Source organism: Toxotes jaculatrix, chromosome 11 (assembly GCF_017976425.1).
Source record: "Toxotes jaculatrix isolate fToxJac2 chromosome 11, fToxJac2.pri, whole genome shotgun sequence".
NCBI lineage: Eukaryota > Metazoa > Chordata > Actinopteri > Toxotidae > Toxotes > Toxotes jaculatrix.
Genome location: NC_054404.1, coordinates 23,856,082 through 23,882,861, shown reverse-complemented (window position 1 = coordinate 23,882,861; position 26,780 = coordinate 23,856,082). Strand labels below are relative to the sequence as shown.

The 26,780-nt window shown below is 42.2% G+C and overlaps 1 protein-coding gene across 12 annotated transcripts in view; it reads left to right on the top strand.

Moving 5' to 3' along the window:
- Window positions 1-26,780, top strand: part of col13a1 (collagen, type XIII, alpha 1) — a 105,638-nt gene that overhangs the window by 41,756 nt on the left and 37,102 nt on the right. For 7 of the 12 annotated variants that reach the window (XM_041049327.1, XM_041049337.1, XM_041049335.1 and 4 more), the window contains exons 3-14: window positions 1,274-1,281; window positions 6,634-6,660; window positions 11,788-11,823; window positions 13,899-13,925; window positions 16,745-16,795; window positions 18,198-18,233; window positions 18,501-18,527; window positions 18,818-18,844; window positions 20,408-20,434; window positions 20,523-20,549; window positions 20,937-20,963; window positions 23,446-23,508. In XM_041049327.1, coding sequence (XP_040905261.1) covers window positions 1,274-1,281; window positions 6,634-6,660; window positions 11,788-11,823; window positions 13,899-13,925; window positions 16,745-16,795; window positions 18,198-18,233; window positions 18,501-18,527; window positions 18,818-18,844; window positions 20,408-20,434; window positions 20,523-20,549; window positions 20,937-20,963; window positions 23,446-23,508 — 383 coding nt within the window. Of the gene's footprint in view, window positions 1-1,273; window positions 1,282-6,633; window positions 6,661-11,787; window positions 11,824-13,898; window positions 13,926-16,744; window positions 16,796-18,197; window positions 18,234-18,500; window positions 18,528-18,817; window positions 18,845-20,407; window positions 20,435-20,522; window positions 20,550-20,936; window positions 20,964-22,877; window positions 22,920-23,445; window positions 23,509-26,780 lie in introns of all 12 variants that reach the window. The other 5 variants (XM_041049338.1, XM_041049329.1, XM_041049331.1 and 2 more) reach the window with 4 other exon arrangements.

The following is a 26,780-nucleotide window of genomic DNA, read 5'->3' as shown; positions in this document are numbered from 1 at the left end:
TTGTCATTAGTGATTTTCCCCACCTTGCTGTGACTGACGTAACAACATCTTTAGTGGCCCCTGTCTTGATTCAGCAGTAATCGATTATGTCGGATGACTCCCTGCTCTCTCATTGTGCTTGTCAAAAGGTCAAGGGGCAGCATATTGCTTTTTTTAAAAGGTCTATTTTACGGTGCTGAGTGTGAGTCAGGGGCCGGGCCTGGCCATCTGTCCCTTCCATATGTTTTTGATTAGCTTTTTTTGAGCTGGTTTTAATCTAAACTACCCAAAACAGTAGGGTTTCCTTGTCTGGAGATACTATTAAACCTCAATAAATTGATTTGCATGTTATTATTCCTACAGTTCTGGGACTCTTTTCCTCGGGATTTGATGGCTAGTGCAGAAAAGAGTCTTGAACAGCATTTAGGCCAGACACCAGTGTTTATTTCCGTTTATTTCAAAATAATTTCAGAATTGTTTATGTGTTCAAATTTTAAAATATTGAGTCTGAAAATACTAGTATCAGTCCCCATATCCTTTGTGTGTGTGTGTGTGTGTAGAATGTAAAATACAGAGAACATGATGTCAGTGTCCTCAAAGGGAGTTACAGCTCTGGCAACTCACTGAGGTCCACACTGAGGCAGAAACTAGCAATGAAGTCACAAACAGACACTGCTGCATTTAAAGGGAGCAAAATAAAAGACTTACGTAACATCTGGAGCAGATGTCACAATGTGCTTCAGAATAAAAGACAGGATGCAGACAGGAAAAGAGCAAAAAGAGGCACAACATGCTTGACCACTTGTAGAAAATCCAGAGATTTCTTTCTTTCATCCGCTTTCAGACCAGCAGCAGGCTTGGATGGGAAAAACACAGCCCCCGGTTCATTTGAAAGAGTCCAGTGACGTAGCAGAGGTGCCAGCCTGTGCTGCAGTGCAACGTGACCAATCAGATTGGACTGCGCTGACTATTCACATATACATTCAAGCACACATTTGTGGTGGATTACTCTGTAACATGAATGTCATATTTTTATCATGTTTCTACCTCGTGACCAAAGTGACATCTAGACTTCAGAGATTTTAACAGAAGAGGAGTAAGACCCTAGACATTCCAGCTATGGCAAAAATGAAAACTGGTGTTTTCATCAGTGCTTGTTTCCTCATGAAGGTTGCTGAATTACCTACTGTGCACAGACCATGAGGGGGCAGAAGAGCCTCTGTTTGTAATGTATGTTGTTATAATAACTGAATGCTAATGCGTCTCTCTTCTTCTCTTTCTCTTTGTCTTGCAGGGCCTCCAGTAAGTAGACCAGAGCCGTGTGTGACCTGCATGTGGTAAAGTGACTGCAGTTATTTTTGGATTTTAATGTGAAGTAGATGATCCAGCAGTGGTAGTCTGTACATTGATCTACTGTATGGCCTGTCTTATGGTTCGAAGCCCGTCCAAGGTGCGCCCAGCCTCTCGCCCGAGCCTCAGCGCTGGGAAAGGCGTCAAGCCTTTGGTTGAAATCAAGCATTTGGTTAAATGGAAAAAAACCTCCTGACTCCTGTGCCTCAATGGCACAACATTTAGGAACATTGCTCCAAGCATCTGGACACTATGAGTTTGACTTTTGTACAGCCGTGACAGTTTGAAAATCACCTCTGCCAAATATCCCTCCCTGGAAAATCTGAGGGATAGCTCCTCTAAAGGAGGTTTTAAGGTACATGAGCTCAGACAGAAAGGCAGCAGATTTTCCACTCCCATACACCTCCACCTCCACAATCTCAGCATTTTAAACACAGTCCACATGTCTCCTGTGTCAAACACACATACCTTAGGTAAGGCTCAGTATTTTAGGTTTTGACCAGTTTTCACATAAAAACACGCAAGAATTTAAAAAATGAAAGTGATTTTCATCTGGAATTCTTTAGCAATGAGCTTGGGCTTATAAAAGGCTTCTGTTAAAATGAAGAAGAGGAATGAGGAGCTGCTCATCATGCCTCAGAGATCCACAAAGTCAAAGGCAAACAAAGACGCAGGCAAAACAAAAAAAGATGGTTTAACTATAAAATGTTTCACATGTAAATGTGGAGCTTTTTATTTTTCATTTTGTGTCTGAACTTTCCTGTGAATGTTATGTCACATGGACATTATTGCATTTAAAGCATTCATCCGAACAAAAACAAAAGGCCTAACAGAGTAAAGGATGGACAGAGCGCCTTGGACAGAACACATCAGCTGGGCTTGGACTAACAGCTGGGTCTGGATGCCAAAGAAGCATAGAGGTTGTTGGTCATGCTTCAGGCATTGTGATGAATTGACTCAGACAGACGTAAGCTGCTCTGGCTCAGTTTGTGTAGGAAGACATCTCCCGGGCTGTTTCATGTGAATGGATCGGTTAAAGCTGAGTCAACCGCATCATAAAATGAAAGCAAGAACAGAGGCAATGTACATTTCATGCGTGCATCGTTGTGTAAAAGTAGATCAGCACAGTTAATAGTAATATGGTACTGCCCTCTCAAAGGTCAGCTCGGTCAAGACAGTTTGAAATTGGTCTGCAGCATAAGTTCTCAAGTCGAGGTTCACCGAAGAAGCACTGTGTAAATTTACTTCACCTCCACAAGTGAATCGACCAGTTGCAGCAGTCGAATCCATCTCATGGCCAAACTTTAGCTGGAATAAACCCTGGTCTGACCCTTGTTAGTGAAGCTCTCTGTCCTTGGAGACATTACAATCAGGACAACATCCATTCCTTCAGAAGAGATTTCTGAGAAGTGCCAGTTAAGGTGGTCTCAGGTCAATATAAATGTTTTATGAAACAGTATCATGAGTAAATATCATGTATTCATTCATACACTATATTTCCATTCATTGTCACAGTACATCCCTCTGCTTGTCCATCACAGGTCTCATACATTCAGGGGTTTATTACTTTAAATAGCATCCTTTGTAAAATATAACAGATCGTGCCTGTTCACAGGTCACATCACAGGGTCTTGGCGGTGCTGGCCTTTGCACGGGCTCCGATTAGGATGCCAGGATACCAGCAGGGGTCCTTCACAAGCTGTCAGTCCAAAGCTCCAAACACAAAGACCCAGTGTATGATGTCCATTTGAAACAAATATTCAGTCTAGCGACACAAAAGGAGGTGGCCTTATTAACTGAGGATGATTTGCTAATGTTTTCTTTTCTGTGGGTGTGTATGTGTGTTCAGGTTCAGTCGCAGGGTAACATCAGTCAGCTACTGGGTAAAATAATACCAATAAGAATGGAGTAAATGAAACCTCTCTGCTATATATCCCAACTCAATTCTTCCTGCGCGCAGAAGTACCCAGGAGACTGAATATCCCACGCACCATGGTCAAATACACCCGTCTCCCACCACCCCCTCTCCGCCGTCCCATTCATTCAGCAGCACTTTGCCAAATGGGAGCCACATGTTGGAGGGTTACTGTGTAATTCAAGTGAAAGGTTCCTTCCGGCAGTGGGTGACCTTTGCCCCCCCCCCCCGCAGACAGCCCCTGGAGACCCAGTAGCTAATGGGCAGACACCAGCGTGCAGCATGTTCACACTCATCACCTGGCCATGCACCTTCATGCGTTGCCTGATCTGACTAGCTTAGCATTAGCCACAGTGACCCAGAACCCCCAGCACTGAAGTGCAAGTACATTTCTATGAGAGCACAGAATAATATTAAGACTAGAAAACCGTGTCACCAACACAATGTCAGTTGCACTTTTCTTCAGCTGTCCCTGTTGGATTGGGTCTAAGAGAATTAGCTACGTCCATGCAAGTCAGTGCAAGTCCATTTTTTTTTTCTTTGCTTTCTCTCTGAGAAATTTAATTGAGTGTGCCATTCCAAAAATCGTGGTTTGGTTAACATCCTTCTCTCCTTTCCTGTACAGTTGAGGAGTCAACAACATTAAAGTATACATGATGCATTACGCTGGCATTTTGCAGATCCTTATACAAATAACGCTCCAAACACGTTTGCATAATAATTCCAAGAACATGGTTCCAAATTCTTTACAGCAGAGCCATGCCAGCAGAACTGTTTTCCAAATGATCCAATTTCAGTGCCTCAAATTAAATAACACCAGAGCAAATTCCTCCCATGCAGCTCTTTCTTATGTGCCATGGTGAACTTGAAGGTGTGTCACTGTTGCTAACACTCCTGGGATCAATATCTTGGAACAATGAATGCTGCAGTGTTTCCTTATCCTCAGTCATAGCTCATGGGAGGGAGATGGGGGAGGGAGGTGGCTGCAGGTGCAGCGTGATTGACACATTCCTCTATTCATATAGTTCTTGAACAGCTGGCCCCTGATTGGCCCACATTTTGCCACCCCAGGCAATTGCCTACTTCACCCGTGAATGCACTGGCATTGATAAAAAGTCTATGACACATACTGCATTAGTATATGGTACAGAATTTAGACACGACTTCTGTCTCTGCTTTTGGTTCACAACATACTGACATCAAACACATAAAAAACTGACAATAATCAAATCGTAGCAATGACTTTTATGAGGCAAAGATGAAGACAGAAATGTTACAAAGCCAAACAAAATAAACCGGCAGCACAATCAGAACCACAGAGTGGGCAAAGGTCCTAAAGGAACCCAGGCTCCCTAATCCAAGGTTCACTGTGTGTCAGTTTTTGTTAAGTATTTTAATTAATTGCATTTTTTCCCCCTAATTCTGCAAAGTGCTCCACTAGCGATCGTCGTCAAGGAAATTTGAATTTTAAAAACCTTTTAGTTTGTATATCATAATCTCTCAGTAGTCAAGGCCTGTCTCTAATATCAGCCAGTATGTGGTGGAAATGTCTGTACTAAATTGTTTTCAATGAAATTAGAGCACACCTCGGTCCATAAGGTCCTGATAATGGGTTATTTGACCATGCTTGCGTGTCACACTTGTCTCTTTGCAGCTTCAAAGCTCCACCCAAAGTTGTGTAATTAGTGATTTATTGGCAAAGATTGTTAAGAGTGTACTGAACATACAGATCAACCATGGATTACGCTGTAGGAGTGATTGGAGACGTTTTGATGGACATTTTGACACATTAATAAACTGACTGCAGCTGCTGTCCTCCGTGGAACAACAAGTTTTGGTGGAGTAGGCTTTTAACTTAAATGACATTTGTCGCAATGCGTCATCAAGCCACTCCACAAAGTGAACACACAACACGACAGCATTTAATAAACATTTATCATCAAAGCAAATAAGTAAGAGCTCATATTAATGTTTGACGTTCCCTCCGTCCAGGGTTACTGATGTGAGAAGGACGACTTCCTCTCTCCTGCTGCTGGCCAGCAATCACCCCCACACACACACCCACACACACACACATGGAAGAATATTGATGACATGCAGGCATTCAGGAGCAGTTATCCTTCTCCTCAGTGAAGAGTCAGTGCCTCAGCAGCTTTTCGGAAAATGTCAAGAGTTCCTGTTTTGACTTCCAACCAATTAGCTTTCCACCCTTTATTTAAGAGCTGCTCACACAAGAAGCACTGCTCTGTGTTCCGCTGGCTTAAGGAAAACAAAACACACTAGACTTTTGAGAATGTGCTTCTTCTTAAAAACCCGGGCAATAACTGAAGGCCATTATATTCTAGCTCCCTCGTGATTTGTTTTTGATGAAAACCACCATGCTGACATGTTCATATCCGCATTAGCAAGGTATTCAAGCAGCGTTAGGAGTTTTGAAGAGGCTTTTGTGATGCAGAAACATCATGACTTTCAGCATGTTCTCTCTAAACCGACCTTTGCATGAGTGTTTGTGGTGAAATGAAGAAAGTGTTTGTTGGTTTATGTTCAGAAAAAAATCTTGGATTGAAATACGATTCACTGAATGCATTTTGACCAGAATTTTAAGAGGCATGTTACTGCATCAGCAGTTTCCCTTGTGTGAGCTGTCACAGACCTGAAAAGGCCAAAATAAAGCATATGTGATAGTAGGGATGTCACAGCACCAAGTCAGTACCACAATTCTGAACACAAGTATTCTGAATACTTATTTTTCTATAGTACTGTGAATGTCACAGGCACTGGAGGTGAGGTTGTGGGACTGACGATGTTACTGGTTATTGTTGTTGGTTGGAATGCCTGACATTTGTTGTAGCAATGCTCCACATACAATGTTCACAGAGGCTAACGTTGTCCCAACCAATTACAATAACCAGTAACACCGTCAGTCTCACAAATCTGAAGGGCTGTTTGAGGGTTCAGACTGGGTTTCAGGGTTAGGGTTAGAATTGGGTTTTGGTTAGGGTTAGGGTTAGGCATTCAGTTCAGATGGCTGAGGTTAGGGTATGTCAATGAGTGTCCTCACAAGGATATTAGTACAAATCTGTATGTGTGTTTTAACACATTGTGTCTGTAGCAGCTTCTGTTGTTTTCTGGGTTTGTTTGTTTTTTTTGTTCTTTGCCATGGCATCCCATTTGATTTCCAGAATTCTGGAATTTCAGTGATACTGGTACTGACTCAGTTTTTTTTGGTGCAGTGACATCCCTACAGGACAAAGACAGTATCTTCCTCCGGTCTCTCCTTTTCATTTTATTCTGGCCTGGTGCAGGACAGGTGTCTTTCATTTTGTGGACTTTATCTGTAAAATTCACTCTTTCCTTTTTGTACCAATTTTCTCTCACCCCTTTTTCAGGGTCCTCCTGGACGAGCAGGCTTTCCGGTAACTCTCTTTTTAACTGGTGTTTGTGTGTGTCTGTATACAGCATCTGCATATGTGATCACTGCAGTATTGATCTCTCTGTCTGCTTTCTGCTGAATAGTTGTCTTAATTTACATTAAAGATACAAGTTTATTGATCATAGATACAGGGAAATCAAATACATCCAGATGATTATTAGAAAACGATGTCCCAAAAAAAGTACATATACACAGTGGTTTCCAAAGGTCACGGTATATTCCACTAATTTGCTTTACTGAATTTGTTTCGGAGGAAACATAATTGCTGCATTAATCAAAATGAGGTTTTTGCAACTTTTGAAAGAAGAGCACGAAAACAAACTCTTACAAATCAGAGGTTAAATTCAAATATGTGGTCTTACTTGGTCTGGACTGATTGGGAGCTTATACTAGCTAACGTTATTCACTGAGTCAGTTTGTTGAGCTATGCGGAAAAGTTCTGCATCTACGCAGCTTTTGAAGGACAAAATGACATCAGTCCTTCTCTAGTTTCTACCAGCGAAAACTAGATCAGCAACCAGGCAACTGCTTCAGTTCTATGCTGTGAAACAAAGATGTACATTACACTTTGCACATCACTGGGTGTTCCAGTACAGCCCGGAATCCTGCATGTTCCCTTCTAGTCACAAATTATTTGTGGGACACAACATTTGTTAGGAAATTCCACCACTGGTTTGTCTTTTGAAACTTTTTTTTTTGGGATTTGCACACACTGTGTGCAACTTGGGTCTTGAGGGCATAAAGGTGCATGTCCTCATCATCCTGTTGTCAGCACAATCCCGTCTGTAGATGAACCCACAGGTCACCGCTGCTATATCTGTCAAATTCAAAACAAGGCAGTGATTCCATTTCTTTGACATGATGTTGGTGCAATATAGAGCAAACAGGAAATCCAACAGGTCAACAAGTCCCATGTATTGATGGTGGGTAGACACTAGTGAAGGTCTATGTAGGGCATCTCCAACATGGATTGTTTTTCAGATCTTTTCAGATCAGCGTCTGGCATTATGGAACTGCCTGGCAGGACAGTGTACCTAGACAATGGATACCTTGCTGGGACAACACGAGCATCAGGACTGAGCTAAACCAGCTATCAAAACACAACTTGCAATTCCTGTTCTTCAGTATTCAGTACTACATGCCCACTTGCCCCTCCATCTGGAAGCTCAGGTGGATAGACAGCTTTCCCAGTATAAAATTCAAAGTTGTGTGGATCATCATCTGATCCAGTAAGGACCAGTGTTTTGTAACATGCCGATCCAGCTGTTTTCCTCCATAGAACAATCTTATGTCCATTTCTTCTGTCAAAATGTGTTAAAAGAAGTCAAATGACAAAAGACATACACATGTTTTTTCATTTACAGTTCATGTCAATTTTCTATAAGATGACTAAGGCACGCCGTGTACTCCTGTGACCACATGTCAGAAAGGTCCCGCCTTCAAATGATGCTTAGTTTGTTGATGAGTTTTTGACCATTCTGGTTGGTTGCAATCATTCAAAAATATATACATAGTGAACTTCCTGGTGCCAGAGGACAACGCTGTGCAGTAGAAGAGTCTTAAAGTGGAGCAGGTTTAAACCACTGAAACACTTTGTGGTTAGGAAGAGAGAGTGCTTCTGGTTAGATATTAAAAAGTGAATGGTGTCATGTTCACAGGCAGTGACAGGAATGATAATATTTTGTAGAGGTCCTATATATATATATATATATATATAGATATAGATATAGATATATAGATATATAAAAGCATAATTAGGGCAAGATTATGTTTCCTTGAAAACACATTTTCTATTACAAATTAGTGTGATTTTATGTGAACAGGGTTCCATTAAACTTGAACCCTCTGCACTCTGTCATCCATTAAAGGATTTTCATAGAACTCAAATATTTCTAGATACATTTAACATGAAATTGCAATTAAATGAATAATCAGATTCTCTTTTAGTTCTGTGATCACACCGGAAACCTCAGAGACATCAGTACAGCAGTGGAACTAAGTGCTTATAGTTTGAAAACACCATGGCCTCTTGTTTGTTTTAATGAAAAGTCTGTATTTCTGCACAGCTTGAATGGAATTCTTATCCTCTACATGCATATATATATTTATATATATGTGCGTGTATCTGTGTGTGTGTCATTAGTCTAACATGCTTCCTCTCTTTCTGCTGACGTAACTGTCTCCACATGTCAAACCCACATGAATCCTACAACGAAAACAGGTGGCCAACTAGTATCTGACCTTTGTCCTTCGTTGCCAGTTACAAACAGCAAAGCGTTGACACTTTGTGTCAAAATGAGGAGGAGGTTCTTTGTGATGATTTGGGATTGATTACGTCTGTCAAGCAGTGGGAAATGAAGTCAGCAGTCTTTGACCCAGTGATGGTGGGAGGATGTGGTTTTTTCGAAAGAGGATCCGTAAGAATTGAAAATCAGGGAGCAGTATTTTCCATAGACGGTGGTTATGTCAGAGTGTGACATTATAGGCCTTTTATATACAGATGGATGTAGACCCCACTAACATGATGGATGATAGATCATAAACACTTTGTTCCCTGCTTGCCTTGCACTGACACACAACTCATATTTCTCCACCTACAGGTAGACAAAGCTCACTGTGTGCAGTAGTCCCATAATTCCTCCTAACCCCTTGGCGAGACACATGCAACTTAAGAATGAATAATTCACTCATAATTCATAAAAGCTAACATAAGATTTTATCTGTCATCTGCCGCACTGCGAAACTGTATCACACCTACGGTCTCATGGGGGTCTGTAGCACTCAAGTAGCACTCACTGGTGGAGAGTTGAGACTGACAGTGGTCAGCTGTGTGTGTGTGTGTGTTTTGTCGGAGTCTAGGGTCCAGCTGAGGCTCATTAAAGCTCTAAATATTCCTCAGACACCTTGACATTCCACTGTTAAGGACCTCCATTAATCCTTTAGACTGCGTTGTGTTTGCCAGCTCAGGCGTTGTGTCAGACGCTACAAGGAAAAGGTGGACAGGCAGACCCATATCGTTTCAGGCAGAAACAAGTGTAGGACACAGAGCAGGAGGACTGGTGGAGCAGCGATCACGTTTCTGTCTGTGGAAGTGTAGTGCATCCAAGGACCTGGATGAGCAAAGCGCTGTGTCTCATAGCTATAAAGCCCTTCTTTAGTGAAGGTTGTATTTTGTGGTTACACCAAATAATCATGTTAGGCACATTAGCCCTGAACTCTCGATTAAAACCAGTTTTGGTGGTGTCGTTCTCCCCAAGGTCTTGGTTTAAATCAGAAGCTTGGATGGGGCTTCAAACAACCCAGCTGTAGCCTGATAGTATTTAAGTGCTTTAAAAATCAGCCACATACTAATGACAGAGATACCAGCAACTCTGAGGTACCAGGACTGAAAAAGACTTGAATCAGTGTCCAGACTCAGTCTACACAGAAGAGACTGGGAGTCATACAAGTTTAATTAAAATGTGAAAGGTAGGTACCATACCTTCATTTAGCATAACTTCACAGGTAGAGTGCTTGTGAAGATTGTTCACATTTTACTCAGGCACCAACATCTGATTGAACAAACACTGCACTACCTGGACATTTATTGGACTTCGTTTTAAATGGAACTGTTCTGGAAGTATTGGCCAAAATCCATTTCTGATAAAATATCAGGTGAAAAATGGACCATGCAGTCACTACTTCATGCTGTAAGACCTGTGTGTTCCTGTCAGAATAGGTTGAATGTGGACGAGTCTCTTTGTGGCCAGATGCCGTTAGAACTGTTAGCATATGGACATCCGTTAGCTGCACAGTTGAGTTAGAGCCATTCGTCTACCATCCATTTGCTCAGGCCTCAGCATTCAGTGATGCAGGTTGCCATTATGTCAGAACAGAGACAGGCAGTTGTAACAGTCATAAGAGCTGAGCCCCAGAGAGTAAAAACATGCCATGGGTTTGTGGTTTAGTAGTGCAGTGACTTTATGGCATTTAAACTCATGCATGCATTTCACAAAGCCAGCCTGATTGTAAGGTGTCTATAAAGAGCATCTTAACTGCTGGGATTAATGTCCAAACAACCTTTAATTCTTTAAGATTATAATCTTTAAGGTTTTCTTGTTACCAGATGCCAGTTTTGATACTGTTTATGGCCAACATCTCTACAGAAATAGCTGTTCAGTGTTTCTACGCTCTTTTACCTCTGTATTTAGTGGTTTTCATTCCTGGAATCCACCTTTCCCTCTCCTGTACACAGAAGGGATTCACAGAAAAGGATGCATGCACACACTGTACATGATGCAGAGAACAAAAGCCAGTGTCGCACAACATTGTTGCAAAGATGTTGGCGTCACAATCTGCGCAACAAACGGAAACCCCTGTCCTAAAATCCTCAGTTCAGATGGGGAAAAAATATCCATTGTAAGGTAGTAAAAGGGATACACCTTAGGAACATAGGACAGACAGTGGTTAGACAGATAGATGATACAAATAGATGACTTGATGAATCCTTTTTAGCCACCTGTTTGCTTGTCTGCCCCCAGTGGCTGGGTGGTGTCAGAGTAGAGTTTTTGGTATGGCCACCAACCACTCGCCTCAGATGGTATAAGGAATATTTGAGGCTCACTGTGTCACATTAGCTCAGATCCGTTGGGAGTCCTGGGTGTTGGGCATGACTGAATCACAGTAGTTTTTTCTGTCACAGTATCATGAAATGCTCGTCTCTAGTCTTAACATAAGGCATGGCATGGTGAACTGACTAAGCCCTCTCAACACAAATGATTTCATTCTTTAAATGGATACCATGCCATTAGGACTTCCACAAACTGTGTATACCCAGTATTGGCATCTCTTTCCCAGTAGAATGACACTTTATGATGATCATATAACAGTTCTTTATAACAGTTCTTACAAACCAATGTTGGGGGAGTGTAGCAACTGCTCTTCTGATAATGTGTGAGTTGAATTTGTTTCAAAATTCTGTTTAATTAGATGAGATTAGATATTGTGCTCTTGAAAATAACAAAGAGTCCATAAGTCAAAATGGCAAGGTATCCCTTTAAGAGTTCACTTCAGTCTCCAGTCTAGCGTTCTTAATGACCCCTGTTTCTTCTGAATTTGCACTGGTCAATAGGGGGACAAAGGAAGTATGGGAATTCCTGGGAGAATGGTGAGTGACTTGGGTTTGTGTATGAAGCACACTGCAGTAATGGTTACATTCATACGACATGGCCAATGGCAAGAGCAACATACAAACACATAAGGCAACCAGTGACTTAAGGCCAAGGCTGCTGTTTTTATGACTAAAATGTATTTACTCTCAACATTTGTGTGCTTCTCCCTTTAGATACGATGTAAGCATGTTTTATATGATTATGATTTTCAGTTCAGTTTTTTTCTTCATTGATTAAAAAAAAAATGTTAATAAACATCAGGGCAAAGGCAATAATTTACAACAAAAGCCAAAGTTTTAAGCTCTCAAATGGCTTTTGGTTCAGAGACTGAGAAACAAAGGTTTTAGTGAATCAGTGTCAGTTTTTCAGAAACCCCTCAGGTTTTAGGAACAAACACTGCTGAGGTTTTACAGGGCTTTTTTAGAGGGCACCTTATGTCTTAATAGGGTGAAGGTGCACACAGGATATTTCACTTATTTTGGCTGACGAGAGCTCTTTGTACATCTCTATCACTGAGACAAATTCCACCTTTATCAGTCTAATTTGTTCAGGGACTCCTGTGCCCTCATGTGCATCCAGTATAGTTTCACCCGCCTTCCGTCCTGCGCCTGAAAACACCTGTGGAAGTGTTTGGGGCCTTTAACCGAATGTATCATTGATGATAATATAAAGATAATGTAAAATCATGAACGACAACGTGCAGCACCAGCAATCATAAGAAACAATATAGTTTTTCCATAACTGTAACTGTAATACGTTCCCTGATTTTCCTACAGCAACCAACAGTCCCCCAAATTGCCTCTAAACTCGTTGAGGCTCAACGGCTTCGTATAAAATCTGTTTTACTCTGGTATTTCTTCCAGTCATTACTGTGTGGTTAACATCCTGTAATTTACAGGGTTACCACACAATTCATTTTGTTAGTTCTGAACATTTCTTTTGGCTATACCCACATTTCCAAACAATTCCAGCCCTACCGCATGTGGATAAGATTTAACAGAAGGTATTTTCACTCATATGACACTGTGCTCTCCATAGCTTACAGGCCTCTCACCTGGGTAAGGAATTTTCACAGCATGAAAACAAGTCCAAGTGCTCAATTATCACACGGGGGTTTGAATATCTGAATGCCAAGAGCAACTGACTGAGGCTGTTAGTAACAGATGTCTTATATTTGTGTTTAAAAGAGACATCAAGGCGTCCGAAACAGCTTTTAGAATGTGGACACTACAACACTACACAACACTGACCTGTTTATTGTCTGATTTTAAAGAAAAGAGCAGGATTGGTGAACTGACATGTTTGTCTAACTCTGCTCCCTAAATAGAGCTTCCCTTATGCCCCCCCCCCCCCCCCCCCCCCTTAAAGGAAGTGAGGTAACATGTTTAACCCTTACTCAGATTTGTTGTATCACAGTGTCTAATAAAATGGCCGTCTTGATGCTGTACTTATTGTATATCTCCTCAGGTTACATGTAGCTCTGTACCACACAGTAGTCCTTCATGTCTCATTGTCCTTCAAAATAATGTGGCTGTATAAAATCCCACTACGAAAAAGGCAAAAGTCTTTCCAAGAACTGCCTCTTTTGTATGTCATGTAATATTGTGGTGAATCCTACCACTGGGCATAATTAGGACTATCTCTCCTTGAAAGGCACAGATTAAGATTAAGTGATGCATGAATAAATCCCCCCCCCAAAAAAAAGGCTGCATAAAATAAGCGTGAATGTCGAATTACCTCTGCCAAAAAGTTATAGAAATTGTTGGATGAATAATTGCACCCCTGAGTCCACTGCCAGAAAGGATGTTTCAGACACTGTGAGACGATCTGACCAACACAGTTTGAAACACATCAAGGCCTTTAGCTTCCACTTAGCTCCTCTTAACGTAAATTATGAGTATAATAGCTCCCCTTAAGCTCTGTCACCATCCCTCCCCATCACTAGTCCTGGAGGATGCTGCATGCCCTGAACAGTCTCCATGACTCTAACACTGGTTCCTCTCTCTCTTGTGTCTCTCTCCTCCCTTCACACCTTTTTGCATGCTACTGTGTCTGCTGTGACTGATCCCAGGGCTTAAAAGGACAAGCAGGGGAGAAGGTAAGTTTAGGAGCATGTGCTTTTTAGCAGGGTTATGCAATTTAGCACCGGTCAAAGGCAAACTGCAACTTTGTCCTATAAGTGTTCTGGCTTTGGTTTGATGTCCTTTGTTACTTTGGTCGTCTATGGTCAATTCAGTCTGCTTACATCAGCGCAAGTAGGATGAGTTGAAGAAAAATGATGAACTTATGAATAGGCTGTCATTTGAGACCTTGCTGAGATGGGGCTTAGTGGGTGGTGGTGTTGGTGGTTATAAATGCAGAGCTGTAGAGTGTGTCCAGGTAGCATGTGATTTATGTCAGGGGCTCGAGCCTGTATTTTTAAACAGCATCAGGATCGCATTCTGTAAATGGTTTCCCACCGCGGTTGGATTACCTGAACTCTTTACACTTTGAAACACAATAGTAACAATTTGTCACATAAAGTGCCTGAAAGTTCTAATTTAAGACTCCCCAAAGAAAGTGGAGAGACGTTTATAGAGGCCACAGCAGAGTACACGAGGAGATTCTCAAAGAGCACTTAGAGTGAATATGTATATATATATGGAGATGAAAAATGTTGTTACTGGTGTGTCGTGTAACAGTTAAATCTTAGCTCTCTGTCATGTTGACGTTACCATAAATATGAGCTGCCAGCTGGGAGAGAAAAGATTGATATTGGCCTCAAGGTGGAAATTACATGTGAGGCAAATTCTGCTGTAGGCTGCAACATCTCCCACCAGCCTTTGCGAACTGCACAAGTATATCAACAGAGACGGTAACCGTGTGGTAAATCTGCCAGTGTCAGCAGTGCAGGGATGTACAAATCAAAATGATCACTTTTATTCACATCAGTGTGATGAATCCTACCCACAAAAAGTGTGGTGTCTGCTGCATTTTGTTGAAGGTTGATTTTTTTTTTTTTCAGTTCATCACTGAAAATCAACTCTTGTACCTAAACTGAATCTAATGAACCCTCCGGAGATTTGGATCTTTGTTAGCGCTTACAAAGCAGTGCTGTAAAGAGCCTGTGTTTTTGCTGCTTATGCATGCCCGCAAAGATGCAGATGCATGATACAGACCAATGGTTTCACACCAGTCCACACATCAGCAGGTGGCATTAAACTGCCAGCCATTAAACATGACTGGCTTTTTAAATATTTTATAAGACAGGAAATATATTCAACACATTTATTGGGCTTCAAGGATACGCACAATGCATTTAGGCCTGAAACACTAAATGTAAATAGAAACTCCTTTAAAGTTTTAGCTGCCCATTTTTAGGAAGAAATTTCGTCACTTTATCTGTCCACTGTGCTGACTTACTATTTCTTTTTATCTGTACTAGTAAATTGTTTTCATATTAACACTAAGCAAATCACGTGTGTAACTCATTTGGAAGAACACTCCCCTTCAGCTCTGCAGAGCTTTTAAGCCTCTTTTAGTGCAGTGTTTTGGTTTTCCAGCCAGGAAATTTCTTTTCTTATTAGCCTCATTTCCAGCAACACCACCTACCCTGCAACAGACAGCAGATACACAAAGTTAGTAACTAGCTGGTAAAGAAAGTGTAACTTTTAGAAGCTAATGAGCAAAAAATAATTTTCTCTGAAGTTTCTGGAGACCAAAAACAGAACGAAAGGATCTACAAATATTAAACATACAATGCGTATAGTGGCCAAAAGCACCACTTCAAAGGGATGAAAATGTTGGTCTGTGTTTAATGCTAACACATTTGGCGTAGATGTTGTGTCCTCTCAAAAAGGGTAATTCCCTCATTAATTAACGAATGCAGCTCTAATAATTATGTCTTCCATTTCACCTCAACAAACTGCAAATACATGTTCCTGTTGTATCGCCTATATCAAAGCCGGAGGCAGCCGATTTATACATTTGTTCTCATGAAATACAATGTGATTTGTGATATATAGGGCCAAATCTCCAATGAAAGGGAAACACACAACACATTCTTGACTGTCATTCCACAATTGCACTTGGTGGTTGTTAGCCAAGCATGAGGGAACAGAAGTAGTACCCTGACCAACAAAACTATGGAGCGTGGAAGTAGCCATTAGAAGATGGTGAACAGTGGCCATGAAGGGATGAACATGGTCAGCAACAATACTCAGACACACTGTAACATTCAGACCATGACTGATTGGTATCAAAGTGAACCAAGAAAACCTTCCCCACACCATCACACCACCACCATCAGCCTGGACTGTTGACACAAGGCAGGTTGGATCCATGGATTCATGCTGTTGACTCCACATTCTGACCCTACCATCTGCAGCCTCATCAGAAATCCAGATCCATCAGACCAGGCTACCTTATTCCAGACTTCCATCTGTCAAGTTTTGGTGAACCTGTGTCCACTGCAGCCTCAGATCTCTGCTCTTGACTGACAGGACTGGAACCTGACAAACCAGCCTATCTGGCACCGACAATCAGTCCATAGTCAAAGTGACTGAAATTAGCTTTTTTCCCCATTCAGCAGTTCACCATCTAACCCTGCAAACAGTTGCTACATCACTAAACGTCTAGCAGCACCTGTTTCACAAGAACACATAGATTAACTTTGCTGTGGAATTTTCTTGTGTTACCAGAGCTTTACATTTCTAAGCATGGTTGTCAGAGAGGTGGTATTTATGTGTTAGAATTAAACACATTGTATGTATATGTGCTAGTGGATGGATTTTCCCCGACCATGGCTGCTTATTCTTCGGAGGAATGTATCGATGTGCTGAATTTCACTGATCTCTGGAGGTGACTGAGAAAGCAACTGGAATCCCTTCTTAATCTTATGTAGTTATGTTTCCTTCTTGTCTTTCTGTTTCTCCATAGGGAGCTCCAGGTGAACCAGGTCTGTCTATCATTGGACCAAGAGGACCTCCTGTAAGTGTCTTCACCTGTTCCTACATCTAAAAGCCTCTTATCTTCAATTACAGCTGCCTGCCTGCACATTAAACTTCTGTATTAGTTACTAATTTAGTTAATCTCCACTAAGTTCACTAGGTTCTTGGACACTGACAGACGTTTCGGTTCTGTTTAAACTAGACATTTGGAGAGACCTGTTTTTTCCAGACTTGTGGGGCACTGGATTCAGGTCTAAGTTAGCCCTTCAGAAGCATGGGTGAACTGAGCACCCATAAGCTTTTCTAGTCTAATCAACCACTATACCACTTTACACTAGATGCCATTCACCCATTCACACACATACGTTCATACACTGATGGTACAACCATCAGGGGCAAGGACACTTCGACATGCAGACTGGAGGAGCCAAGGATCAAACCGCCGACCTTCTGATTAGTGGACAACCTGCCCACCGCAAAAGTGGGGAATTCACCACAAATGACAGAATAATACTTTTTACAGACTGTGCGGAAACAGCAGCTGTGTTCAAGAGGACTGGAGCGGTGATTTGCCCATAAATTGGATCATTAGTCATGCTTGTTTTATCAGGAAGCAAAGCAGAAAACTTCATCCTGGTCCAACTGGGGTCAGTGTTACGTACCAGGCCTTAATGGTTCCTCTTGTTATAACCCAAGTTCTTTGGAGGACAGATGATTTTAGTGCTTCTTTTTTTTTTCTCCTTTTCAGTTTCCAGACAGACAGTGTAGCCTCATAAAATGCATAATATGACTTATTAGAAAAAGATGGTATAACCAACAGTCTAGCCAACTTAAGTGGAGCACACATCTGTTTTTCTAATCGATGTTTATTACAATCTATACCTGTGTGTGCCCACGCTTCCTGGATGGTAACAGGCATTTCTAATGAAAAACAGACTGTGGAGGAAGCTCCGCACAGCATGGGGGGGGGCAAGTCCTGAACTCAGAGAGCCAGTCAGTCAGAAGCTGGTTTGCCACACCAGGTGAAACTGAAATGAGAGTTGTGACTTTAGATGGAACAAGGAAGTTAATTCATCAGAGAGGTGAGGAGGAACAAGAGGGAATGACGGCTTAGACGGCTTAGCCAAGGGCTTTGGCCACAGTATCACTGGTTCCTTGGGTTGAATAGATCAGTGTATATTTTCCATTGAGGGGAAGCTTTTTTTTTTTTTTTTTTTGGAGATGTGCATATGGTGTTTTGTAGCGCACACACAATGATTTTTGAAATACACACAGGATAAAGTTTTACAGGAAATGTTTGCAATACAAAGAGTTTGAAAGATGACCCATTTAGATTGCTCATAAGCCGTTGAGAAGCATGAAATTACATGCATCACATTCATGTATTTTTTCCCAAATTAGAAAAGTCATGAAGAACTGATTGTTTTCCTTCTTCTTTCTAGGGACAACCTGGAACAAGAGGGTTTCCAGGCTTTCCAGTAAGTCTTGACCATGCTCTTCGTCATGCTGATTTTGTAAATGATGCTTTGACGATTTGTGTAAATCCTGGAAATTCTTAATATTTTAGATTGTAATAAGCAAAAGACAGCACAGCATAATTACACTACCCAAAATAATGAGTAGTTACCAGGTGAAGAGTAAGGGACAGATCACAACAGCTGATTAATAACTAGTTTGTGAATAATTCTTGAATGTACAGTGATTATACAATATATAAAGCATCTTCTTTTCTTCTTTTATCCCAGGGTCCAATTGGGTTGGATGGCAAGTCTGTGAGTTTCCCCAAGTTCCTGTCAGAAAGTGAAATAACTGAATAATTGAGTGCTCTTTCGGTGCCCAGATCCCAGCACCCTGTGAAGATAATGAGCATGATTAAGCTAAGAATGATTATGGTCATTATTGTAATAAAATCTCTATTAGTGTCACTGCTGTTTTTATAGCATGGGGTTAAACGTGGCTGTTTCTAAGATTTGTTTCCAATAACATGACAGAATCGATCAGTCTGTTTAGATTGATTCAGATAGTTCTCCACCTTGTACTGAGTATTTTAATGTTTACACAGGGACAGAACGGACCGAAGGGAGACATGGTAAGTATTCCTTCAGTTTGCCATAAACATAGTTGCACTAAAATGCAGTTACCAGTGGCGAAGCACTCGTTTGAGCCCATTAAACCTTGGATGTACATCATATTTACACCAACAGGCTAAAGCAAATGGAAAATAATTGCGTTGAACGTTGGTTTGCTGTTGCGCTCGCTTTAGACGCCTGTTTATTTTGAACCCACACAGTAACAAAGGGAAACAGAGTGGTGGCCTGATTTATGCAGCACAGTAATGGCTAACAGTGGGTTGCATGCAGTAGGGAAAAGGTCTAACCAGATGGGAGCTGTTAGCCACACTCTGGCTTTCAGCCGGGGTAGGTGGGTAAAACTTTGACTCACTGAAATGGGCACTAAGGGATTTTAGACTCACTGAGGCATAAGAACATTTAATGCATCAACCGTTTTCTAGAGCAATAACGTCGATATTGTCAAATAATTCGATTATTAGCCTTACAGTGAGCATCGTGCTGCAGGTAAAGCACGATTATGATTTTGAAATCAGCCATTCTGATATAATTCGTCTTACAATGACTGACTCCCAGCTATTACAGAGCCAAAACAAGTGTGTGGACTTCCAGCTTCCACAGGCTATTTAACTTTATGCTCCGCATTCAGATTCATTTTCCTTGAACGTAGAGAAGTTATGGAGCCTGTGGATAGATATGTGGCATGTTTGAGACCTGGAACTCTAACCAAAGTATTTTAGCTATCTGACCTTAACCATGCCTGACCCACAGTTTATTTGCCATAACCTTAAATGTACGTGGCTCATCCTCTGGGGTTATTTCCAGTTTTTACCGCAGATTTGCAGGATTAAAGAGCACTTCCTCTTAAATGATGTTGTGATGTGGATCAATCCAGATTTGCTCAGCTTGAGGTTGATGCTCTGGCTTTTATCACACCCGCCGCTGATTTCAGTAGCTTCTGGCAAGGCTCTGTTTGAAGATCATTACTCCTGGTCAGAGTCAGACGAGGGGAAGTCATCACACTGGGGTTTGTTTTTCGAAAGCAGGAGGACTTGCGCCTACTGTGTCCAGGTCTCGGTGAACCCCATGCCAGTAAAAATGACAAATTTTCCAATGAGGCCAGATGGATACTGTTGAAATAATGCTGACTGTTGATTAATGGCCCTGTAATGAGCTCGTGTTTCTTAGTCTCCTTCCTGACAAATGTCAGGGAGCACTGAAAAGGGCTTTGAGGGGTTGTGTGGTAAATGTGTAGAAATGCTGTTGCCTCCACAAAAGGGGGCTTGGGAGCTGCTGAGCCAGCCAGTGGGGTCAGCAGTATGTGCTTCATTAATCAAGCAGTCGCTGAGCTCTGACAGCTACTTACACTGGGCACACTGAGGGGCTGATGGGAAGTCAAACTGAGTGCCATCGCCCATAATGATTTGAAGAGACCCCTGTTATAGCTTATTCATCAGTTTGATTGATACTTTGACATGTTTACTCATTTGACTCGTGTTAATTGGAGTGTTTTGTGTCAAGTTGAATATAAAATCAATGCCTAAATCACATTCAAGACTGACTGCGTTGCTGGTGTGTTTCAGGGTCAGCGTGGTCCTAAAGGACAGCCAGTAAGTCTCTGAAGTCTGAAGTCTGAAATATTAACCTGCCAATCTTCTACTCTGACTGAATAACCTCTCACGTGTTTCTGCTTTCTAGGGGGAACCTGGGCCCAAAGGGGAGAAGGTGAGACGTGCTTTGCAGCAGTTTCACAATTTGCACCAATGACTAACACACTCTATAGTTTAGCAGCCAGCAGTGGTGGAAAACGCATTCAGATCTTTCCTCAAAGGACTGTTAAAGACATGCTGCAGCAAATTAGCATCACACTTCCTTAAAGTTGGGGGACTCACAACGAAGACAGAGTCAAAGAAATGTTCAATACTGAAGCAGCAGAGGTCCTGACTTTCAGTCAACGCTGGCTCACTATGATGATCAGGATGTTCTATCCACAGAACACAGAACACTTATCATAACTGATCCCCACGTGTAACATTCCCTGTGTGTAGGAGCTGATTAGGAGCAGTAAGTGTTGTCCTTCTTTCTGATCATACTCTCTTCTCTTCTGTTCAGGGCGTATGTGGAGACTACACTCACCGGGTAAGAGCCCATCACTGTCAACCTAATTCTTTCTCGCTGCCACTTCATTGTTAATGTTCAGAAACAGTTTGAATACAGCTATTGTATCATTTATGTTACAAACAGAAACAGAATCTGTACTGTTGTCCATCCTACAGCGTTTACTGTTGTCACTCAGTGCTACGTGAGGTGAAAACACAACATCCACATTTGCTACCTTGCTGAAGAGCCTCTCCTTTACTGAGTTGCTATCAGTAAAACATCATGTTGGGATTTGAGGCAAATGTATTTCAGAATGGGGGAGTTTAAAGGAGGGAGGACTTGGGGGTTTGATGTTTTTGCCATGGAAGAAAGCCACTCTCCTAACAAGCTATATGCCTCTGGAATCTGTTTTTCATACACTTCTCTCAGGCCCATGCAGCAGTTTGTATGGGAGGTCCATTCCCAGTGTCTGCTCACATTCCAAGCCTCAACCATATTTCACTATTTTTGGGGGGGTGGGTTGCTGGCAAAGGTAACATGTTCATGGTTTAGAGAGTTTGCCTTTCAAGACAAAGCCGGTAAGACTGGCCAGCATTTCTTGTGTTATTATGTAGTTGTGTATTTCAGCAGCAGCCCCATTGTTACAGGAATAATTCAGTGTTTTGGGAAAATTAGTGTTTCCTTTTTCCTCTGAGAGTGAGGTGAAGAGGACTGGTATTATTCTCCTGCCTGTGCAGTAAGGCCAGAGCTGGAGTCAGGATTTCACCAGCTGGTCAGTCTTAACTAACCATGGTGTGTTCCCCTCTATAGTGCAGGTGTTTCAGTATTTTTTGCTGTTATTATTATTATTATGATTTCTACAGTTCTGCTAACAAAAAAGTTAAATAAAACAAAGGCACATTCTGACTCCAGCCCTGTACGTGACACGCAGACATGAGTTTGAACTCCACCTAAACCCCGCCCCCCACACCCATTAGCAGAACTGACTGAAATGACCACTTCCTTGGTGTGCAGGGCCTCTTCGTGCAGGATCTTCCATTGAAAACCCTGGCTGCCTTGCGCTCCAGTCAGGCTCTGACGTTGAAGGTTTGTGGGTGCCTCCAAACACCCCGACAGATAACCCTCAGCTGGGGTGTCACCAAGTCGCGCCGCAAAGAGAGCCAGTGCCCCGAAGCCAAGGCTCTGCTCAACCCTTTGCTCTCCACCTCAAAAAACAAAACCAAAAAAAAAAATAAGATACATCTACATAAGATACAATCTTAAACTCTTTAAATTGGATTAAGATTAATTGGACTTGCTGCAAGAAGCACGGTGATGCCAATATTAAAATGAAATCTTCCACTTCTGGCAGCGGTATGACATTTGAAATTGAAAGTTATTTTGTTCTATAATTACAATAAATTATGATAAAGAAAAGCACAAATAGCACAAATAGAAGATAAAATTTCTATTTGATTAAATTTGACTTTAATATTGGCAGCCTTTGACTTCCATGCTTTTAAAGCTGTGTCCAGCTTTGTGGTGGACAGCAGGAAACGGTGAGGGACAAAGCAGGACACTTGCCTACTTTTATTACATTTATACCCTTACTTATATTTACTTATAACTTGCTGTATATATTTCCATAGAAACAGAACTGTTGTTATTGTTTTTTTCTTTTCAACAGATCTACTTAAAAATAGCGCCACTGATCACACAATGAAAAAAAGTGTGCTCCAAAAGTGACAACACAGAAATATGTTAAAGTCGTCTCAGGTATTGGGTGAGGGTCATCTGTTTGAAAGGTTTCTGCAGAATCAAAACAATGGAAATATGTACGCTGTGTAAAAAAGTAGGCAAGTTGCACGCAGCTGGTTCTACTTGGTGTCAGTGGGGAAACGTAGCTGTCAGCAGGATCTCACCTGTACTGCCCTCTCCTAAACCTGTATCTGATTATGCTGGTCATCTCAACAGAAGCGGCGTATTGTACAGCCCTGTGTTGGACAGTTGGCGACAGTAAGTCTCGATGTGCACTGCTAACTATACTGCTGTACTCTCTTTGTGGCAAGACTGGCGCCCACCTCTGCTCCGCTGCAATCTAGGGGCCTGGCTTACTGTCAGTGGGGGACACTGATGCACACAGATCCTGAAAAAAGGGGGTGTTGGTGATGCTTGATTTGTGACCAACAGACTCTGACAGAAAATTGAACACGGTCACATTCTTCTGAAATAAAAAAAAAGAAGGCATCACAGTACATCAACCTTCCCCTCTGTCGCTCCAGGCCCATAGTTTGCTGTGCTGGTGCCTCTTTTTTTTGTCTTTCCTTTCTTCAGCCTTGTTTCCTTAATTCTCTCCTTTGCCTTCCCATTTCCTTGCTTTTCACTCTCATGTTCTATTTCTCTTTCTCCTCCATACCCCTCCCCCCTCCTTTCATCATTTTCCTGGTTCTACCCTGTTTCCTTTCTCTGGCCTCCTGGTGACCTTTGCCCTGTGACCTTTTTGCACCGGTGGCCACCTGTGCTTTGTGACTCCCCCTGGCAGATGTTGCCCATCACCGTGCGAAACATGCCCTCAATAAGCCCTCTAATCTTAAAACGCCTCAAGGTACAATTCTCTCTGCCCCCTACTTGCCCCTTCCTCTCTACCCGTCCTGTGGATGCCAACCGCCGTCATCTGTTGCCAAAACTCTGCAACCCTCCTCCACCATCGTGCTGTAATTAACCAACTTTTGGCTGCTACTGCTTCTGAATGTTTAGTCATGTTCTGGTGAATGTGTGCTAATGATTTGTGGCAGGAAATCAAACAAAAGCCCTGTATTTTTGCTGATCTCAAGCAAAATGCAACTCATTATGTTTTGTTTAAAGCTTTTTTTTTTTTTTTTTTTTAAATCTTAAAAATGAAAGACCATTTTGCGATAGGATCTTACCGGCTGCAACACCAAATCAGTGTGTTTGCAGCAATGCAACAGTGATTTGTAACGAATCAAGTTTTTACATTGTCCTGCAGCCATTACTGTCCATCAGATCTTGCAAAACAAAGGCAAAGCTGTGTGTGAAGGAGCCTTAGTGTGCTGCCCCTATGGGTCAGTTACATCTGCTCTGTCATGTTTGAGTGCAGTGTGGTCTATGCCAGGACACAGTGCATTGTCTGGAGATCAGCACAATTTGCTGTCAAAACACAAGCTGGACTAACATATTGTACAGCGTTTGTATTGCATCTTTATGATGAATGAGATATAATTCAGTGTTAACTGTCTGATATAATGGGATTTCCATCCTGATTATAATTAAATTATGGCTGATATTGTATATACACTTCATATACGCTGTGTTTAACTGATCAGCACAGCACATTTTATTAGTAGTTACTGGCAGCTGCGGTCTGTCCATATCAGTGTGTGAGCCCACCCCTGTGCAATATAACTAAAATCTTAAATCTTTAAAAACTGTCACCTTATGATAATTGAATTATTTTTAAGTTGAAGTGTAGGGTATTTGATCTTATGAATAAGTAAAATCAAGGTTAGATAGACTACAATGAAAATATGGGTCCCACGGTACAACCTCAGTGCAATAAAAGGGAGTGCACCTGTGACCACTGCAACAACGAAAATTACACGTGACCACTGCAACAACTATTACACCTGTGACTACTGCAACAACAACAATTACACCTGTGACCACTGCAACAACAACGATGGCACCTGCGACCACTGTAACAACAACGATGACGCCTGTGGCCACTGCAACAAACGGGAGTGCAACTGCGACCACTGTAACAATGATGACACCTGTGACCACTGCAACAAACAGGAGTGCACCTGCGACCACTGTAACAACAACGATGGCACCTGTGACCACTGCAACAACTATTACACCTGTGACCACTGCAACAACAACAATTACACTTGTGACCACTGCAACAACGATTACACCTGCGACCACTGCAACAACGATGGCACCTACGACCACTGTAACAACGATGATGCCTGTGACCACTGCAACAAACGGGTGTGCAACTGCGACCACTGTAACAATGATGACACCTCTGACCACTGCAACAAACAGGAGTGCACCTGCGACCACTGTAACAACAATGATGGCACCTGTGACCACTGCAACAAACGGGAGTGCAACTGCGACCACTGTAACAGTGATGACACCTGCGACCACTGCAACAACAAGGATGGCACCTATGACCACTGCAACAAACGGGAGTGCGCCTGCGACCACTGTAACAACAACAATGACGCCTGTGACCACTGCAGCAAACGGAGTGCGCCTGCGACCACTGTAACAACAACGATGACGCCTGTGACCACTGCAACAAATGGAAGTGCACCTGTGACCACTGCAGCAAACGGGAGTGCGCCTGCAACCACTGTAACAACAACGATGACGCCTGTGACCACTGCAACAAATGGAAGTGCACCTGTGACCACTGCAGCAAACGGGAGTGCGCCTGCGACCACTGCAACAACAACGATGACGCCTGTGACCACTGCAGCAAACGGGAGTGCGCCTGCAACCATTGTAACAACAACAATGACGCCTGTGACCACTGCAACAAATGGGAGTGCACCTGTGACCACTGCAGCAAACGGGAGTGCGCCTGCAACCACTGTAACAACAACGATGACGCCTGTGACCACTGCAACAAATGGGAGTACGCCTGCGACCACTGTAACAACAACGATGACGCCTGTGACCACTGCAACAAATGGGAGTGCACCTGTGACCACTGCAGCAAATGGGAGTGCGCCTGCAACCACTGTAACAACAACGATGACGCCTGTGACCACTGCAACAAACGGGAGTGCACCTGTGACCACTACAACAACAACGACGCCTGTGACCACTGCAACAAACGGGAGTACACCTGTGACCACTGCAACAACAACAATGACACCTGTGAAGATTAAACATCACCAAAGAACATGAAAAGAGGATGATGAATGTCGGCAGCTCATTCTTTGGTCAGATGAAACCAAAATAACTTTCATTGGATCACTGTGGTGGACCTGACTGCAGAGTGCCCACAGTGAAACATGGAGATGGGAGTATGCTGATAAGGGACTGCATGAGTGCAAAAGGTGGAGGGGAGGTAGCATTTATAGATGGTGCTCTGGATTCATGTTTTTATAGCCAGATACTAAAAGAAAAGACGACTCCCAGTCCAACATGACAGTGATCTCAAACACACTGGAGCAAACTCACACAGGAATTTTTAAAGAAGAAAAAAGGTGAAATCTCTGACGTGGTGGTTAAGTTTGTCCCCTGATGTAAAAACAATAGAACAGCTTTGGAGTATTTTAAAGCAGAAGGTAGAGCAACAAAACCCCTCCAGCAAAGAGCAGCTGAAATAATAATCTGTGAAGTATGTCAGAACATCTCTCCAAGGATTCGAACAAGACTTATCATCCATATCCTGGAGGATCAATCTGTCATCGAAAATTATGCTGAACATACAAAGTCTTAAAGAAATACAAGAATGGAATGAAGGATGGACTGGCTTCTGTTGCAACTGGTTCTTCAATGTGGACCTTTCATTGTAGCTGAATTAGTCAGATATTTCTGTCTTGGCTTAATTCTTCTTGGCTAAAAGATATAAAATTGTATTAAATGGACAGGATTAGTAATTAATGAACATTTTGGTGATATTGATGAGGGGTGTGCTCCGTTTCACTGTATACTGTATAACCTCTGAGAAAAGCCTAACATTTCCAGAGACATAAATCCTATCTGGACACATTCTGCGCTGCAGTACAGGGGAGGAATGATAAAATACGGACCTAATGTAGACGGATATGTTCTCCATTATCTCAGAACAGAAGCTTGGCAACATTCTGGTCCTGAGCTATTATACATGTGTGTTCT